At 52.0% G+C, this 18,826-nt stretch overlaps 4 protein-coding genes across 11 annotated transcripts; 1 reads left to right on the top strand and 3 right to left on the bottom strand.

Moving 5' to 3' along the window:
* Positions 1-80: 80 nt before the first annotated feature.
* LOC128749281 (dnaJ homolog subfamily C member 5-like) lies at positions 81-3,219 on the bottom strand. The gene is made up of 5 exons (XM_053848707.1): positions 3,054-3,219; positions 2,126-2,255; positions 1,840-2,053; positions 1,608-1,779; positions 81-1,480 (listed from the first exon to the last, which is right to left on the bottom strand). The coding sequence occupies exons 2-5, from the start codon at positions 2,233-2,235 to the stop codon at positions 1,377-1,379; spliced, it is 600 nt and encodes a 199-aa protein (XP_053704682.1). The 5' UTR covers positions 2,236-2,255; positions 3,054-3,219; the 3' UTR covers positions 81-1,376.
* zgc:158263 (ceramide kinase family protein) lies at positions 1,398-9,010 on the top strand. Of its 6 annotated transcripts, none has more exons than XM_053848700.1 (14): positions 1,398-3,705; positions 4,079-4,234; positions 5,189-5,302; positions 5,512-5,649; positions 5,902-6,030; positions 6,091-6,154; positions 6,220-6,365; positions 6,462-6,536; positions 6,843-6,995; positions 7,164-7,269; positions 7,546-7,652; positions 7,716-7,912; positions 7,986-8,263; positions 8,338-9,010. In XM_053848700.1, exons 2-14 carry the CDS (start codon positions 4,114-4,116, stop codon positions 8,420-8,422), a joined length of 1,713 nt encoding a protein of 570 aa, XP_053704675.1. In that variant the 5' UTR covers positions 1,398-3,705; positions 4,079-4,113; the 3' UTR covers positions 8,423-9,010. The 6 variants fall into 6 exon arrangements, with proteins under 6 accessions (XP_053704675.1, XP_053704679.1, XP_053704674.1 ...); XM_053848704.1 differs by having other exon boundaries at positions 1,399-3,705; positions 5,157-5,302; XM_053848699.1 differs by lacking the exon at positions 1,398-3,705 and adding an exon at positions 3,719-3,921.
* LOC128749280 (glucose-6-phosphate 1-dehydrogenase-like) lies at positions 8,515-12,300 on the bottom strand. The gene is made up of 11 exons (XM_053848706.1): positions 12,056-12,300; positions 11,754-11,791; positions 11,373-11,699; positions 11,138-11,296; positions 10,957-11,082; positions 10,802-10,895; positions 10,557-10,743; positions 9,842-10,077; positions 9,698-9,774; positions 9,469-9,561; positions 8,515-9,326 (listed from the first exon to the last, which is right to left on the bottom strand). The coding sequence occupies exons 1-11, from the start codon at positions 12,158-12,160 to the stop codon at positions 9,236-9,238; spliced, it is 1,533 nt and encodes a 510-aa protein (XP_053704681.1). The 5' UTR covers positions 12,161-12,300; the 3' UTR covers positions 8,515-9,235.
* Positions 12,301-13,868: 1,568 nt separating this feature from the next.
* galnt6 (UDP-N-acetyl-alpha-D-galactosamine:polypeptide N-acetylgalactosaminyltransferase 6 (GalNAc-T6)) lies at positions 13,869-18,768 on the bottom strand. 3 transcript variants are annotated; one of them, XM_053848655.1, is made up of 12 exons: positions 18,717-18,746; positions 18,602-18,638; positions 17,198-17,946; positions 16,530-16,702; positions 15,719-15,868; positions 15,426-15,660; positions 15,240-15,357; positions 14,968-15,168; positions 14,770-14,901; positions 14,454-14,555; positions 14,229-14,387; positions 13,869-14,160 (listed from the first exon to the last, which is right to left on the bottom strand). In XM_053848655.1, exons 3-12 carry the CDS (start codon positions 17,680-17,682, stop codon positions 14,047-14,049), a joined length of 1,869 nt encoding a protein of 622 aa, XP_053704630.1. In that variant the 5' UTR covers positions 17,683-17,946; positions 18,602-18,638; positions 18,717-18,746; the 3' UTR covers positions 13,869-14,046. The 3 variants fall into 3 exon arrangements, with proteins under 3 accessions (XP_053704630.1, XP_053704629.1, XP_053704631.1); XM_053848654.1 differs by having other exon boundaries at positions 18,602-18,768; XM_053848656.1 differs by lacking the exons at positions 18,602-18,638; positions 18,717-18,746 and adding an exon at positions 18,297-18,528.
* Between the last annotated feature and the right edge of the window lie 58 nt (positions 18,769-18,826).

Raw genomic sequence — 18,826 nt, 5'->3', positions numbered from 1 at the left:
CGCCAGACTGAGGCCCAGCAGATCGCCGCCACCTTCCATTGAAATTGAGAAGACCAGTCAGTGAGTAAAGTAAAACCGAGCAAGTTCAGGAACATTTATTCAACACCAAAGGTTTTCTTCCAGACTCATGTTACCATGCGACAACAGAAATATTCTCTACAGGTGTGTCTGTTCACGGCACAACACACCAGCTCACCGCGGAAAGAAAGATACCATGGTCACAACAGCGAAGGCGGAGTGTCCTCCTCACCAAACACACAGAATCTCGATGAGGAAGCAACAGGGTCAGTAATGGTCACAGGAAACGTCACACGGCATCACAGACGTCAACATCCACACCACCAACAGCAGGGGGCGCACTCCAGCTGGCCGGGAAATGTTGAAAGTTGAACACAGAAGTTGTGTCCCAGGTGAACCGACACAAGCATTATGAAAAATATTCATCTATGATATGACACCAGCATCAACTCATCATGGACAACATCAAGATACAATAATTTTCCCTTCCACCTGCGGTCACATGAGCAGCTCAGTGGTCGGTCTCTCCTCCGACAAATGTGTCTGTCACCATCAATATTTAATCAATAACTGACTCATATTTGGTCTGTGGTACAACAATAACTGATCAATAATCTGAGTCTGATATAAAAAATACATGACTGGTCTGACATACAATGTTCAGTAGTATATGTTGTGATGTTGAACTGAAGTGAACATTCGAGTCACGATGTTGTTGCCATGAAAAGAGTTCAGAGGTTGTGCGTCGGCTTTAATAATATATATATATCTATACAGGTTTTCAGATTTATCTCACCTATGTTGCATAAACCACGCAATATATTTGGATATCACTGGACGCAGAGAGGTTTCGGGGTGACAACGCCACACTACTGGAGTCAAAACAACCATGAGTGACGGCTCTGATGATGTCACTCACCGCCATCCTCCCTCGACTCTGGGTTGACTTCCTGTTAGCATGAAACAAACGTAAACTTCATGCTTGGAGCTCATGAATGTGATCACAGAATGTTCAGTCTGAGTGGGTGAAAAGATCAGAGACATTTAGAACATCGGGACAGTGCATGCTACACGACCATGGGACAGGGGACGGGGGGGAGGGAGGAGGGCGCAGGGGACAGGAGTTGGGTGCAGAATGAGGCCGTAATACAAAAAAACTAAAAAGTATTTCTTTGATCATTTTCTTCTGGGAACTTTGCAGACCAATCAGAAGGCTTGAGGGATGTGATGTCATCAGTTCCTGTCATAGACCGTGCACTGAGGTCCCTCGCCTCCTTGTGGCGAAACATGATATCCTCGGTCCTCCTTGGAGACCAGGGCGGGGCGGGGCCACAGGCGAGGGGTGACGGGGGGCCAGGTTAGTTAAAGCCCGGGTCGGTGTGGTAGGAGTAGTGGCCATCTGACGTTAACTGGGTGGTCTCTGTAGCTGATGGCTGCATCATGATGGGGTCGCCGCCGGCCTCTGTTGGATGATGTCACAAGGTTAGTGTCATGCACGGATGTACCGTTGGTGTGACGGCCAGTCCGACTTGCGTGCGACTCCTTACTCACACGCGGGGCTCTCATTCCACCACACTCAGGGCTCTCACCTCTCTCGTCAGACTGCAGCTGGGCCTCCAGGTCCTCCGGGGAGACGTAGAAGTCCTGGTCCTGGCCCTCACGTGGTCGTGGCTTGCAGCGGCCGCAGCAGCAGTTGCAGCAACAGCAGAGGCAGCAGCAGAAGTAGCAGCCGGTGGCCAGACCGCAGAAGACAAAGAGCGCCTGTGGAGACACGCCACAGCATCAGGGAGCGTCAAATCTGCCGGACAGGCCGGACCTCACCTTGGCCCACCAGCTGGACAAGACAAAGTAGGTGTTGACGTTCTCCTCTCCGAACTGCTCGGCCACGTAGAGGCCCAGGGAGCCATACTTGTCGTAGATGTTGCGTTTAGTGGGATCGTTCAAGATGGCGTGAGCGTTGTTGATCTCCTTGAACTTGTCGGCCGCCTCGGGATTGTCGGGGTTCTTGTCGGGATGGAACTTCAGCGCCAGTTTTCTGGGGGTCGGGAGAAGAATCTCTTCAGGTCATGTGGACTGAATGAGGGCGTGTCCCCGGGCTCACGCTCACCTATACGATCTCTTGATGTCGTCGCCTGTCGCCAGCTTCTCCACTCCCAGCACATGGTAGAGCGACTCCCCAGCAGTGGAGAGGGAACGCTGCCTCTGGTGGTCAGCCATGATTTGCTCAGTCCAAGAGGCTGGAAGCAAACAGCGGTCATTCGTTATCCTCAACATTATCCCACCTTTGGTCCAGCCTCAGGAACGTTACATATTTCAGTTGCAATATTGAAGTGACTGGGCACCTAGTGTGGAAGTGAGGTTCCAGCTTCAGTGCCGGCTCATAAATCAGCCCAGACGTTTGCTGGACAGAAGCTCAGGCCCAGCACCAGATCAGTGTCTTTGTAGCCGTTTAGGCCAACGTACTTCGACTGGTGGAGAAGGAACGTCTGGAAGGTGCCTGGAGCCTGCCCCATCTGGCAGAGTGCGAGGGGGTCTCACAGCGGGCCCCGGGACACAGGGAAGCCCAAATCCACTGGCACGCTCCATCACATCCGACTGCTGAGTGTGAGACAGGGTTGGATGTGTGTGTGTGTGTGTACATGTATCACACATCCATGGATCCTGCACACAGCAGGTGTGTGCCACACGCAACTGGCACCTATATATGTGTGTGTGTGTGTAACATGTACACATGCATGTCGTCGTTTCCCCTCGCCCCCCATCGATGCTGACGCCAGTCAAACGCCCCGGCAGCTTCTTCTCACGTCTAATGTTCGAATCCTGATGTTGAATTCAGACGTCAATCAAAGGATTAGGGAGTGAAACCGGAGCGTAATCTCCGCATCCTCATCATCCTCATCCTCAGTAGCGCGCAGGCAGCGCAGCATCCATGTTGGTTCGGTTGCTGGCCTGATCTGGATGCGGATCGTCTGCGGTCTTTGGGACTGACGCGGCCCCGGCAGCCCCCGGAACCCGCAGGGGAAGCGTGCACTCACCTTTCAGTCGGTCGATGTGACGAAGGCGAGACGGTTCCGGGCGGGTTCTGGGCGAGGACGGCGGTGTCACTGAAGCAGCATCCCGGAGTCGGACCACTACACAACCATGGACAGCTGCAGCAGCGTCGGATCCGCCCCCATCCAACCCGCGACGTGCGCGTTCGCGACAGCAATGCGTTGGTGGGGGAGGGGACAGAGGCGCGTGCGCGTCGGCATTCATGCGCGTGGTCAGGTGAGATCACGTGACGAGAGGAAAGCGGGACACTTCATCGCTGAACTCGAAAACTGCCACATCATGAGATTGATGCGCGCCTATGATGTCATAGCGAATGGAGCGTCAGTGTCCTGATCGCTCGCTACATTTGTTTACTGTATATCTACGTGTCTCACTCAAAACTAACGAGCCCTGTGTCAGGCTGTTTGCTGTGGTGCACCTGTCACATGACTGACGGAAACGTTCCCTTTTATTTGGAATAGGAACATTCATGCCAAACTGTAAAATTTAAATTCAATTCATTGCTGGCGCCTCATCATTTTTTTCTACAGCAAATGACTGCAGTTGAAAGGTTAAGCCACAAGGTGACGCTACTACACAAGAGGACAGCCGTCTGCCCCACGTCAGTATTCTGACTTGGAGTTTTCGGTTTCTCCCGTGAGTGGTTTGTTTCTTCCTGTGAACAGCTTCCTGACCTCATAGAAAGGTGTCTTATTCAGAAGTTCAGCTGTTGCCATGGGAACACACACCAAACAAAGGTGTTGTGGACGCGTGTGTGTGTGAGAGTGTGAGGTTCAGGCCGACAGTTTCCTCCTGTGTGTCGCCACGGTGAAGGCTGCAGGTGAAAGGTGAGAGGAACCAATCAGCACCAAGGTGAGTGTCCGGTGGGCGGGCCGCAAGAGGAAGCACTTTTATTAAGCGGAACACCTGTGCGCCGGGAGACAATTGAACGGTGTGATTGGTTCCGGAACCACTGAGCGACCAACTCCGGCCCAGAAGATGTTGACGAGAGTGAATGAACTCTTTCCAGATGTCCAAGGGAAACACTGAAGAGCCGCTCCCCGTATGGAGACCGAGAGACTGGAGTCTTCCCTGTGGGTCGGCAGCAAGCGGTACCGGGCGGTGCTGACCGAGTGGCATCTCAAATGGACCGAGGTGGACAAGAAGAACCGCGACAAGAAGACCAGTAAGTGCCGCATGCGAACCTTCGGATCAAATTGTGACGTTAAACCGATCTGTATTGGGGGATTTCGAGTGAAGGGAGTGTTTTAATTACACCCGCGGTCAACGCGAAGAACGAGTTTAACAGCAATAACACGAATCGCGAGTGACGCGGACGGTTTAGAGTAAACAGAAGCCGGCGGTGACGTCACGCCGCTCCTGCTTGTTTCCCAGGCTCTGTCCTTCAGCGTTGTTGTCCCAACAGCAGCGGCATCTCTCCAAACCCTTGGCGCTTGAAGCAACAGGCGCGCGAGCTCGCGTGACATATGTCTACCGGAGCGTGTGGAATAATTGTAATGTCGGTTAAAAGATGAGCATGAAATACAGCGTATAAAGAGTAGAACGCCTTCAGACTGAACGATTCACGGAAGAAAAAAGTGGTGGGGAGATGTTAGTGGTTATTAAAAGAATTTGAACTTATTTGTACTGTTTTTAATCTAATATTATTTTTCATCACAGAAAATTATGAAATATATAAAATAGACTTGTTTGTCGATAAATATTGTTGTTTGTTAATACAAAATTATAGTGATAAACAATAACTGATATCAGATTTGAATCTCATTATGTCACTCAACAGTGATAGAGACATAAACTGGTACCAGGTTGATTTTTACGACCCACATCTCCAAATCATTCGGTTTATCAATCATGTTGTTTCCCTGTCATAAAGTTTTTTTTCCACATTTCATTACGTCATCGTGAATCCGTCAGTTTGACACCGGACCAACAAGCTGGACAGGAAACCTGAGTTCCTCCAACGTGGGAGAACGGAACAGTGAATCCAGAGTTGTAGCTGCGTTCAGTTAATCCAAGGCGCCTGCACTTGAATCTCCTGTCGTCGCTCACTAATCTCCATTGTGCTTTCGTGGCGTGTCTTGTCAAAGCGAACATGCAAAGCAGCCCTGCCCTTCCCCAGCCCTGTTTGTCATGGCAGCTTCTGTGCCCGTCCAAGAGGTGGTGGGGGTGGAGGAGGGACGAGTGGAGGTGCTGCCCCGCAAGACTGTGGAGGAGTCGGACACAGACTTCACAGGTGAGGAGTGAGTGGAAGCTTCTCAAGTACATCCATCTGAGATATTTCCTTCTGTCTCTTGACTCCGTGGCCAGTTCATGATGTGACCCTGGACGGTTTAGAGAGTCTGGGCTCCTGTGGGGAGAAAGTGAGGCAGGACAGATGGTTCGGACGTGAGGAGAGCGACTGGACTGGGTGTATAATTCTATGTGCTCCACCTGTCTCTGCAGTGTTTTACGTGAAGCGCAGCAGCAGTGGAGGCTCCTCTGGGTTGTTATGGCGATTGGGACGGATCCAGTTCAGCTGCCCCAGTCGGGTTCTCCGGGACCAGTGGATAAAACACATCCGAAGTTCTCTGAGGACCCATGGTACAGACGCTGTTGACTCTTGAGAAGCTGTTCAGCCCATGTGAAGCCCTTATTGACGTGTTTGAGAGTCAACTCTCTTTCATCGCTGAAAATATTTCCCTGCTCTGTTGTCTTGTCATGACATGACCACGTTTATTCATCTGATCACCAATGACTGGAATCATTGAATGACGGATCAATATTGACTTTTTCTGCGTAAACATTGAGAGACTTTTAATCCGCTTACCGTTCACGTACTAACGGCACCTCCAGGAACTTCCCGGCCGCAGAAGCTGCTGATATTTATCAACCCGTTTGGAGGGCGACAGAAGGGCCGAGAGATCTACCACAGCCGGGTGGCGCCGCTGTTCGAGCTGGCCGGTATCACCTGTCACGTAATCGGTGAGAAACAAGACACTTGAGGCTCTTCTGGGAGGATGCTTGATCTCTCCGTCTGCTCAGTGACTGACAGGGCGAACCAGGCCCGGGACCACGTCCTGAAGAAAGACCTGACCGGCTTCGACGGGTTGGCTCCTCCCCTCGCTGTCATGTGGCACGGCTTTGGTGTGTGACTGATTTTGCTCTGGACAGAGTGGTGTGTGTCGGCGGCGACGGCATGTTCAGCGAGCTGCTGCACGGCCTGATTGGTCGAACACAGGAAGAGGCGGGTCTGAGCGAGGACGACCCCAGCGTGACCTTACAGCAGTGCCCGCTTCACATCGGCATCATCCCCGCAGGTAGCCGCCCAGTCCCCAGCCGCCGAGTGGCCGGCACCTTCACCCTGTCCCCTCTGTGTGGCCGGCACTTTCACCCTGTCCCCTCTGTATCTGCAGGATCCACAGACTGTGTGTGTTTCGCCACAGTGGGCGTGGTTGACCCCGTGACCTCTGCGTTACACATCATAATAGGTGAGTGGAGGACGATAACGGCATAATTTATGAGCTGAAAGTTGCGAAGTCCGACCTTCAGTGAGGAGATAAAGTCAGCTGTAGGTATTAGAGCTGCTAATATATGCGTGATGTAACGCTCTTATATGCACCAGAGAAGTGTAATTATGATGTCATTATCTTGAACCCTGAGTTGCTAATTCAGAGTTACATGAGTGAAACTAGCTCCACCGGTGCTTGGCAGGGGAGTGAGTGCAGCGAGGGCAGTGGAGTTCTTCAATAGCGACGCAGCTTGACTCGTGATGTCTGCCTGCCCCTCGGCTGCAGGAGACTCCCAGCCTCTGGACGTCTGCTCGGTGCATCACGCCTCCGCCCTGGTCCGGTACTCCGTCTCCCTGGTGGGCTACGGCTTCTACGGAGACGTCCTGGCTGAGAGCGAGAAGCACCGCTGGATGGGACCGCTCCGATACGACTACTCAGGTCTGAGACTCGTCTTCGGAAGAAAGAGCCACATGAGCTCAGGATGTCAATACGGTTCCTCAAACACAGAGTTGCTGAAGCAGCCTTTACTTTCCAAGTGTGCTCCCGCACACGCCCTGATCTTCAGGTGACAGGAAACAGGAACTGACTCTGGCTCCTCTTGCACAGGAACAGTGGTGTATCTGAGCAACCGGAGCTACGCGGGCGTAGTCCAGTACCTGCCAGCAGACCCGCTGCTCTCCAGCCCAAGGGACAAAACTCGCTGTCTCTCAGGGTAAGAGCCACTCAGCCACAGCTGTGGAGGTCACCTGGCTACACGCTGATCCTGTGTGATCTCAGCTGTAAGCATGTTTCAAAGCCAGATATGGCGGCTCTGCTGGTGAGTCAGTCATGTGATCTCACGTGTCGAGCCGCTGCACATGTCCGGGTGGCACAGAGAGCAACATGATCCACAGGAAAGCTGAGCCACCGTGTCCAGCGTCTTGGCCCCCGAAGCTGTCCAGCTGACTCTGAACCAGCCTCGCTGAGATGAACCACTCATGTGTTCCAGGTGCAGCGTGTGCTCCAGGAGCACCGAGAGGCTGTTCCAAAGCTCCTCAGACTGCAGCTCTCTCTACAGCTCCAACTTCAGCCAGCTCAGTAGCAGCGACCCAGAAGGTAAAGCCGCATGGTGGTTTGGTTCTCACATCAGCTGTAACACCAGATGTCTGCTCTCTGCAGGTGAGTGGGTGAGTGTGGAGGGTCGCTTCAGGTGCGTGTCCCTCACCTGCATGTCCAGTTCCTGCCCCAAAAGTCCTCTGGGTCTGTCTCCGTCGGCTCACCTGGCAGACGGGACAGGAGACCTGATCCTGGTGTGGGACACTCACCCATTGGGCTTCCTCAAGTTCCTCTACAGACACACCAGCACGCAGGACCAGGTAGGACACCCTGGAGCTCCAGCCCTGACCTGAGCCTTTGGTTCTTCAACTGATCAACCGCTCTGGTCTTCAGTTCGACCTGCCGTTTGTGGAGGTCCACCGCGTGAAGGCGGCTCGGTTCACTCTCATCTCGGAGCCTGAGGACGCAGAGGCGGAACCTGTCGCTCACGTCGCGGATGAAGACGACGCCGTCGGTTCTCAGCAGCGTTTGGAGCAGCACCGAACCGAAGCACAGACGGAGTCCAAATCCTCGCCACCATTCCTGTGTGGACTCTGCTGCAGGAATAGTGCGTCCGCCTCTGTCTGGAACTGCGACGGAGAGATCCTGCCCTTCAGCAACATCCTGTGCAGGTCAGCTGGGCGTCAGCGCCGCCATTTCCATGGCAACACAGAGAAACTGATTTGCCTGAATGTGCTCCCCTCAGGATCCACGGGCAGCTGGTGCGTCTGTACGCCCGAGGAATCGAGGACGAGGCCTCGCTGCATGGCAGCTGTGAGGGACTTCCCTAGCTCTCCAGACGCAAGACACCGGTGGGACTTTTCTCTTTATAGAAACTCACATGTTATTAGCCGTAATGTGACAAAAGGTCAAGAAAGGGTTAGACTTAATTTATTGAATGAATGAAATGAATATAATCCTGAAAAGCATTTGCACTCGCAAATATGAAACAAAAAAAGTGAATGTACGTTGTGTTGAAATGTGCAATCTGATGGCCCAAACTGTCGTCAGCGTTACTGTGACGATGACCAACACTTGAAATATAATATTGACAAACATTGTTATTATGTGTATGAAAGGGTCCAAACAAAATACAAACGTGGGTGTGAAATAAACGTCGAAGTATTCGGTGAAAGGAACGTCAAGCCTCTTCTGAAGAGCCTCCGTTTGTCGCGCGTCTGTGTGTGAGGGCCAGTGTGTCGATTTTCATCTTTCACGATGGTGATGAATGTCTGACAAGGTTCTCCTTCTTGGTTTCCGAGCATCCGCGTGAATTCAGGGACTCGACTGTATGACACCAGTCACTGCGTCGATGGTATCAGGGGCTGGTTCTCGTGAAATGACCCGATGCTGTGTTTCAAATAAAACTCTTTCCAACGTTCCATCGTGAACATATTTAATTCAAGCCAAAGGTTTGTGGGGGTCACGGCCAGTGTCGGTCTGCAGCCAGCTGTGGGTCAGTGCTGACATGGCTCTGCGTCCTCAGTCATTGGAACGGGACAAGAATCAATCCCAGGTGGAGTGAAGAAGGTGCAGCAGAAGAGTGCCACAACCATTGATTGATTGAGAGACAGTGGTGAAGAGGAATCGGCTGGGCAGTGACTTCATGCTGAGTGGGGCTTCACCCACTTGTATTTCCCTTCATAACGGAATCCCACCCTCTTCAGCAGCTCGTCTGCCTCCGGGGGGCCACGACTGAACACAGGACAGAGATGACGTCGGTTTAAATTCCATGTTTCACGTCTACCATCAGCTCATGCCTGTTCTAATCTGATATTTGTGAATTAAAGAGGATTGTTCTTGGTTTCTAAAGTCAGTAAGGGATCACAGTCATTACCTCCCGTACGTGTAGGGGATCGGACGCGTCCTCTCCGCCTCCATCTGGTGCAGCAGCGGGGTGAAGATCCTCCAGGCCTCGCGCAGCTCGTCACTGTGGCGCAAATCAATCCAATTTTTTCCAACCACTCTGAGATTAATATGAGAAGCAGCTGCTTCTAATACTCCATAAGAACAGGCTTGGTGGCGGAGACCTGTAAACTCTCTGCTTATTGAGGGCCCGTTCCTACCTGCGGACAAAATGCATTTGGTTCCCACAGAAGACGTCCAGGATCAGTCGCTCATACGCATCTGGAAGAGTCAGGTTCTGTTGGGGGACACTGGAGTCAGCCGTCGGTCGCCGCACGAGTTTGAGCCGCGGCACCAGACTGCACCTTGTATCTGCTCCTGTAGGTCAGGTCCAGCTCCGTCTCCTCCGGGCAGAAGTAAACGCCGGGCCTCTTGGTCATCATCTTCAGGTAGATGGCTTCATCTGGCTGCACTCTCACCACCAGCTCATTCCTCTGACAGCGGTCCCCGAAAATATCCCCCGGCACGTCGGTAAACTGCAGGCGCACCTCGGCCTTCCGCTCGTTCAGCGCCTTCCCACATCGCAGTATGAAGGGGACCCCTGGAGCAGAGAGGGACGTGGGAGAGACCACCGGAGTCCACGTCTGCATGTGCCACAGTGCCTCCCATGTTAACGTTAAACTCGTTAATTATTATATCCATGTTTAGCACTTCTCTTGTTAGGTTCAGTGAAACAAAACCTGATAGATTACAGCTATGTATCTGCAATTCAGTAACAGAGCCGCCAGATGTCGCCACATCAGCATGTAACCGTAGCGCGTACTGAACTCGCTGAAGCATCTGAGGCGGTGACACAGCGACCATGTGAGGGTTGGACCATTTCCTCAGTACTTCTTCGGTCATTTCCTACCACGGCTTACTACAGCAACTCCTCTACCCCAGCTCATCCTCTGCTCTTCATTTCTCCACGCGTTCCTCCGGACTCATTTCGGGCCTGTCTTCCTGCGACCACCTCAGTGTCTTCACCTGTGACTCCTGTGTCTCATGAGGTCATGCCAGAGACACCTACTGAAATCTTACCATCCCATCTTTCGTTCTGCACGTAGAGCACGGCGGTAGCAAACGTCGGGGTGCAGGAGTCTGGAGGCACCGTGGGGTCATCCAGGTACCCCTGCTGGGAGTGACCCTCCCCTGCAGGGTCGCCTACATACTGACCCAGGACCACGTCCGACAGGGCGAGCGGGGAGACGCGCTTCAGCACCTTCACCTGCAGGAAACCCAAGTGAATCAGAACCTCGAAAGAACGAAGCTCCCACCGCCGTTACCTTCTCATCTCTGACATCATCAGGGCTGGTGGAGGCCGGCTTCTCCATGGCAACCAAGCAGAGCATCTGAAGAAGATGGTTTTGCATGACGTCACTGAGAGAAAAAAAACAGAGTTTAGGTCTCAGGATTACACCTTGTGAAGATGCTGACCCACCGAATGATGCCGAAGTCATCGAAATATCCTCCACGGCCCTGAGTGCCGAATGGCTCCTTGAAAGTCAAGACCACGGAGGCCACACTGGTCCGGTTCCACGTGGGCCCAAATATGCGATTCCCAAATCTGGAGGTGAAATGTTAGTGACTGAACAACTGTTTCAGGCGTGGCTGTAATCCACCTGAGCACCATGAGGTTCTGGACCATCTCTTTGCCCAGGTAGTGGTCAATGCGGTAGATCTGGTCCTCAGCAAACAGGGAGGACAGGTGGACCGACAGCTCCTGGGAGCTCTGAAGGTCTCGACCAAATGGCTTCTCCACGATGACTCTGTTCCAGCCTCTGCAACACACACACACACACTGTTACACCCCAGTAACCCCTGTGACCCCGGAGGCCAGGGCGAACGGCCGCTGACCCAGAGCTGATGCAGTGGGCCCGGATGTTGGTGCAGACGCTGTGGTAGACGGTGGGCGGCAGCGCCAGGTAGAAGAGGCGGTTGCTGCTTTCTCCTCCAGGCAGAGACGACAGGTGCTGGTGGAGTCGCTGGAAGCTCTGGCCGTCGTCGTAGCTGCCGCTCAGGTAGGAGTTCCTCCCGGTGAAGGCCGACAGGGACTCCTGGTCCTGGTCGCTCACCTTCATATGAGGCCCACAGGCTTGCAGGATGTCCTCCACGCTCAGCTTGGAGCGAGCAAATCCAACAAAGTAGGTGTGGTCCGGGAGCAGACCGTCTCTGAAGAGCAGCCTGCGGGGAAGGTTCAGTCTGGGACCAGTGGAACAGTGGAGGCGCGTGACTCACCATAAGGTGGGGTAGATCTTCTTCCGGGCCAGATCCCCCTGTGGTGGTCAGAGCAACAGCAGAATTGAGAGTGAAACTGGACCGTGCAAAGTGCTGTGTGTGTGTGTGTGTGTGTGTGAGTCCAAAGAGTACAAACTCCAAGCTTGCACAGTCACGATGATAACAGCCTGAGCTGACGTGTTTCTGGAGGACAAGCAACGTCCTGCAACAGCTTCCATCTCAGCTCCAATGCAACCGACTTGTTCCTCAACATTTCCTGTGGTGCCGTCCGTTTCTCAGATTCTGTTTGACTGTGTACTCACTGAGGCTCCCAGGATGATGAAGACGTTGGAGCGGTCGGACCCGTGCTCCCCATACAGCTCCCTCCTGAGCTGGCCGAACACCTCCGAGCGACTCGCTGCTTCCATGTTCACCTCCACTCACCACTGCTGTGCTCTCCCTCTGGGTTTGGCAGACGTCCCCTCCCCCTGAGTTTGTGCTGGGTGTGATGTTGTAACTCGCTCTGTGACAATAGTATCTTCTAAGCTATCATGTGTTACAACCTAACCACACCAGCAACTGCGCTGCAGCGTGACCTTTACACACAACATTAGCTCCACCAGTGTTGCTTGATTTCCTGAGGGACTTTCTAAACAACAAACACAATAGCTAACACACTGACTGCATTCTTTCACTCAGGAATGTGTAGAAGGTTGTGTGTTGGAATGTGTAGTGTGTCTGTGCATGTGATGTCCTTTATGGAAAGTGGTTTGATCACAAATTCAACGTGGCCGATATCAACTTTAGGAGTGCTATAATTTTGAGTGCTAGTGCTCAACTTTGGTTGACTAGTGCGCAACTCCACCTTGCTAGTGTAGTAAAACAGTGTATTACGAGTTGAACTAAACAACATTCACTAGTAGAAGTTTTTGTCTGCATGTGCTACAAGTGGGGCTATTAGTAAGTTTCATATATCTGTTTCATGATGCTTTTTACCATCTCCATACTTAATTTCTAAGAATACTAAAGCATGAAGTAATAAAGTATAGTCACTAGTGTTACGACTATTACTAGCTATACATGTATCACTTGTGTTACTAGGGGTTATAGCCAAATTTCGCTCTCTGATAGGTTCAAATGTTTTCAATAGCTAATAGGAGCCTGGATTCATCTTCACCTTCCCATTTATTAGCATATAAGGGTAACTCGTGTCAGAAGTACAATGTTTTTAGTTCACCAGCAGCACTAGAAGACAAATATGAGAAGGCGAAATGCGTCTACGCTTGGAAACCACTCTGACTTTAATGTAGTATTTGACAACGTACGCCAGGTGAACGTGACAAACGCTTGTCAAAAATGCAAAAGTGTAATGTTCAAATCATCATTCCAAATTCCTCAACATATTATTTTACGAAACGGTTCACAATATTAAAATATACCTGTTTTTTTTTTTTACGGGAATAAAGTATTTTTGTGGCATTACAATACAAAACTTTCTTAACATAGACCCAATGCAGTTCGGTTTCCTCCAATAAATGATATTGTCAACATCATTTATGAACATTTTAAAAATAAATGATTTCCGCTGCTCCCGGCCGTGAGTGAGTCCCCTTCTGGCTGTAAATAGACCTAGCACTTTCACCTGCAGGCAGGAGTTTGTTGCAATTCTTCACAATCCAGCAGGTTTTATCAGTGCGCAGCAACAGGTTTGACAGCCACAGAGTTTTTTTGTTTGCCTCCCTCTTAAACTCAAATTTCAGGACCATTCAGTCACAGGTGAGACAGGTGTCAGGAATGTTTACCGCACACAGACCACTCCCTGAATAAACCTCTCATTCAGAGTCAGACTTAAAAGGTATCAGCACCTGACCTCTGGAACTGAAGCGCCATACTTCCGTGGCAAATGTAGAGTCATGTCACTCACCCGAGCAGATTCTCTTCAGTTTGCACTGAAAAGTTGTCGCATTCCCCTGCAGTTTTCAGGGACAGTGATGTCAGGCTCCTTGGCAGTTTTGGGGTCACTTTTTATTTTCCGTCAAAACCCGTTTGTGGTGAGTGCATCATTAAAAAAAAAAGAATAATTTATCCAACACAAAAATGTTTATTAAAAAATATCATTGAATTCAACTTAAATTAACTGTGAGACAAAAGCTCACAAAGGCAAGACGGACCACGCTGTGGCCACGAGTGTGTGCGCAGACACGCTGCCTCTCCTCCATCCAGAGTCCACGCTCGGCATGCAGCCCCCAAACACCAGTGAATGTCTCTCCTCAATATAAATATATTAAAAAACAGCCAGGTCCTGTCTTCTGGATCAGCTGAAGGTCCAGTGCTGGTACAGGTCGGCAGCGTTGCAGTGGTCAGTGAGCACCTGACTTCCTCTCAGCTGTAAACATCTGCCGGTGGACGGGTTCTTCACCAGGTTCTCCTGGAGAGCCACAGGGAGAGTCTTCAGCCGTGTTCCCTGGATCCCCAGAGCCCGGGGCCCACACTGACCTCCGTGAAGAGCCACTCCTGCGACAAACCCACGCTGGTCCCGCGGCCCTTCCGCTGGCACAGCTCGATCTTCACCTTCTCGCCCGGCGGCGTCGCTTGGAGACAAAGCTGCTTCCCGATGTTGTGGCGCAGCTCGTTCTGGGTGGAATACTCAAAGTACTGAAACACAAAGTAGCCATCAGAGAGAGACCCTGCAGATGGGACTCCAGACCGGTGTCAGCGCACCTGGTTTCCTCCCATGTTGTGGCAGGGGTACATGATGACGGGCTTGCCTCCTTCGTTCTTCTCACCGACGTCCAGGCAGCTTTGGGATCCAGAGTTCTTCAGCTGGTGCGGACACGCAGGTTGACAATGGTTAGTCGGGTACCGTTCAGGAGCGTTTGATGTGTGTGCTGAGTGTGTGACTGCGCCTGGGTGTGCCGCTCCTCCACGCATGTGTGTAGGTTCATGGACGCTGTGTCAGGGTGTGTCCAGGCACGTGCACCTGACCGCATCGTGCCGTGACGTGTGCTCAAGGTGAATAAACTTTCATCTTTCTTACAGCTCCAAACTTGACCGGGACCAGATCTGGGATGAACATCTCCGGGTAGATGGTGTTGAGGAACCAGGAGAAGTTCTTGCAATGGAGGTCCTCTCTCAGCTTCAGACGCTCCGAGATGTCGCCGTATTTGTTCTGCGAGTAAACGACTGTCATCGCAAAAACAAGCCTCGGCAGGGCTTCCTCGCCGCCCTCACTCACCTCCCGTGCCATTTCCGCTGCGTTTTTGTTGCGGCGGTAGTAGATCTTCTTGTAGTCGTCCATCCAGACCTCGGCCAGTCGCACCTGGTTGCGCGTGATGACCTCCGTGCCCTTGGGGAAGGTGTGGGGGCTCTTGGTCCGGAACACATGTCCAACCACGGAGCATGGGATGATCTCCAGCTGACCGCCGCACTGCCACACCTGCGAGAGGAAAGCCGTCTCAGCTGCACAGGCTGAGGAGACGGACGAGAGGTGTGGAGGGTGAAGCTCACTCTGAAGGACATCTCCACGTTCTCGCCGCCCCAGATCTCCATCTTGTCATCATAGGTTCCAATGTGCTCAAAATACTTCTTTGATATGGAGAAGAGGCCGCCAGCGAAGGCGGGGGTCCTAGACAGGGGAAGTGAGTGCATCACTCCAGAGGACGTACGGCAGAAGAGTCAGGGTCTCTGACTCACTTGATCGGGGCCGTCTCGTCCTTGCGCTTGGCAGCAGCGTCTGCCGGGATCTGCTCCCAGCCGAAGGTCAGCCCCCAGTCGAAGTTCCCTCGGTTGGAGGCTCGGCTACTGGCCACCGGCTTGTTGAAGTGGAAGTCGTTGAGGTCGATGCTGGTAATCTCCGGACTCACCACGGCGGTGGGCTCCTCCACGATTCGAGCCAGCAGAGGCTCCAGCCAGTTGTGGAAACACTCGCCTGCACAGAGCGGAGGCGTCTCACCGCGGACCCGCGTCACCAGAGTGTGTTTCCTTACAGTGGGCGTCCAGGAAGGTGAGCACCTCGCCCTCGGCCACGCTGGCCCCCAGCAGCCGAGCGGTGATGAGACCCTTCCTCTCCAGCTGCCGCACCACGCGCACGATCTTCAACTGCTGGACGAAGACCTCCAACTGCCTCTTCAGGTGATCTGCAGGAGGTCAGACAAAGAGCGTCTGCTGCATGTGGCATCACTTGCTGTGACGTTTCTGGACTGCATGAGCCGACTCAGGGGCCACACTATAGTGCTGTGAGGGGCCCGAATTGTATAATATTGAAATCATAATTTAAGAAAAGCCTTTATATTAATATAAAGGCTTTATTAAGGATTTTGTTTTTCTATTTATATTAAAAAACAAAATCTATTCCTGGGAAAAGCAATACAAAAATAAATTCATAACTTATAATAACGTAAAGATACATTTAAATATCTTATATTCAAAGTTAATTTAAATACAGGTTACTGTTTATATTATTGTTATTTCTGCCTCCTCAAATATTGTTCCTTCCTCCTGATGTTGACAGAGAAATAATCCAGGGCTGACGGTGATTTCTGAGCAACCACGGTGGCGGAGGGTGTGACGCCACTGAGATACAGACGTGACGTCTCAAATATGAAATCTGCTATAAATAGCTGTCCTCACTGACGGAGAACTGTAACTTTGGAGTGCATACAAAAGAGGCCGTGACAGGAGCTGTCGTCACTGAGGTGAGGCGCCTTGGTTTAGTCGGCCTCCTCAGCAGTGCAACAGACTCAGCGGCTACGCGCAGGAAACACTCATTCAAAACAGAAAAACGTCCTGCTGTCTCACCTGCAGTACTGGCATCGTCCACCAGGATGATCTCCTTCAGCAGGGCGGCCGGTGACGTGTACAGGACGCTGTAGACCGTCCTGAGCAGCGTGGACCAGGCTTCGTTGTGGAAGACGATGATGACGCTGGTTGTGGGCAGCGGGGGGCAGCGGCGGAACTTCCTCTCCACACACCTGAGGAGTGAAGAGCCAACACATCTCCATAAGCAAACTATGGGATCCGGCCAGTGCCAAGTCACACCGCCTGGCCCCAGGAAACAGCTCGCTGCTGAAGTTAAATATTGACAAAACGAGGATTCATTTATGATATTTTCTGCGCTCCAGGATGTACTTGGACTTTGGCTGATGTGTCCCACCAAATCACTCTGGAAGCCTTGGCTGTGTGCACAGCTGAGGGTTCCTCCGCTAAAACACACCTGGAGGCAGTGAATTTTTCATGTTTCTTTAGCTAAATTATTAACCGTCAGGTTTCATATCCGCCTTTCTTCCTACTGACTCTCCCACTCAACTCTTGAATCACTTCATCTGTCTCCACCAGACGGGCCTGTTATGGACCAGTGGCACTGAGTTCTGGTCTCAACAAATCCTTGACCCTGTTCTGATCTGCCACCAGGTGAAAGCACGCGGTAACTGATGAACCTCTGAGCTCCTAAAGAGGACGACTCTTACTCTGGAGGTCTGGTGTCCTCCCCCAGACTTCTGCTCAGGGAGATCCGGTCGCTGGCGAACTGGTTGAAGCAGTGTCGGGTCATTCCCTCTTCCTTCTCCTTCTCCTCCTCTGGACTCATGCGATCTTTCTGGAAGGCCTTGCCGTCAGCTCCGGGGGCACTGGCGTCCTGCGGGGGTCTCTCCAGGTGAGGTTTCAGCTCAGCTTGAGTGTAGAATCCAGAGCGGCAGTTGGCGTCCTCCTTGGGAAGGTCCTGGGCCACGGGGGGCTCCGGGGCCCTGATCTGGAAGCCGATGTTGTTCACAGCCTCCCGGACTATCACCATCACTTTGTCCTTCTTGTCCACCAGTTCCCGAAACCAGGGGTCGCCGGCCGGAGATGACCCCACGTCCCACTGGAGAAGAACCAAGGTGACCATGAAGACAGTGCCCCCGAGGATGGCCAACTTGAGGGGGGACACACGCCGGTGTAGAAGCCCTCGCATCATTTGAAAGTCCAAATAAATCAGGTAGTCTCAGGTTCAACTCCGGGATTCACGACGCCTCAAACCGGTCGGTGTGTACTCGCCCGAGTCATCGCAGCGGCAGGTGAGTCCTGCTGGGAGTGAGTGAAGGAACACGCCTCGCACCGAGCACCTGACTTCACCTGCCGCGGTCCTCCCACGTGGCAGCGAGGGGCGGGGGGCAGGCGGAGACTCCCACGCTGGTTAATGAGTGAAGCACTCCAGCGGCTGGTAATGAAGGCCTGTCATCTGAAGCACACAACAGAGACTCACTCTTACTTGGGCATCATTAATTTACCTCCTCCATTACTCATTCAACAGGTGGCTTGTTCGGCAGACTCACACTTGAAGACAACCACAGTGTGTGTGACACAGAAAACTGGCGGCGGGCTACACGTTGAGAATGGAAGCATTTTCTCAGATTGGTGTTTCTGTTATCAAAACACGTTCTCAAACACACATCCTGAGGTCAAGCACCAGTGAAAAGACTTTAAACCACGGACGAGTCACATGGACGCTGAGATCAACCCTGTCCTCGGCAGACCCCGTGTGGAAATCCGTAGTTTCCACCGGGCCAGTGACATAAAAAGAGAACTTACTTTGGTTGGTTCCTGCTCGATGTAAACACACTTCCCCTCCCTCACACTTGCACCTGAGGAACGAGTCCGTCCAGTTTGCTGACGCTGCTACACACGGAGGAAATCGCTCGTGACGGCAATCTGATTCGTAAAATGTTTTTATAAACCCTGTCAATCAAGAAAATCCGGAAACAATCCTTCCAGAGACACGAATCGCGAATCTGCTGCAGCAGTTTAACAATTTTCAGGCGCAATATCTTGGAAGACCCGAAAACGGAAGAGAATCATTCATCACTCGGAGCAACTCACATCCTCGTAAAACTCACCGAAAACAGACGAGAATCCTCACGTCACGCGGGTTTCCTGTGTGACAAACACCTTATACTTATTATATATTTCCAAACGAATGTTGAAATTAAACCATATGTTTTCCGATTTCACCGTTTCCTGAACTCAAGAGTTGCGGCTGAACCTCGGTGGCAGTTTCGTCACTTCAGCCTCATCTCAGCAGGTGACGTTTGATGACGACATCGACCGGATGAGAGGCGCCA

Source organism: Synchiropus splendidus, chromosome 18 (assembly GCF_027744825.2).
Source record: "Synchiropus splendidus isolate RoL2022-P1 chromosome 18, RoL_Sspl_1.0, whole genome shotgun sequence".
Lineage (NCBI taxonomy): Eukaryota > Metazoa > Chordata > Actinopteri > Syngnathiformes > Callionymidae > Synchiropus > Synchiropus splendidus.
Note: the sequence above shows the minus strand (reverse complement) of the source record. Positions and strands in the feature narration are given on the sequence as shown.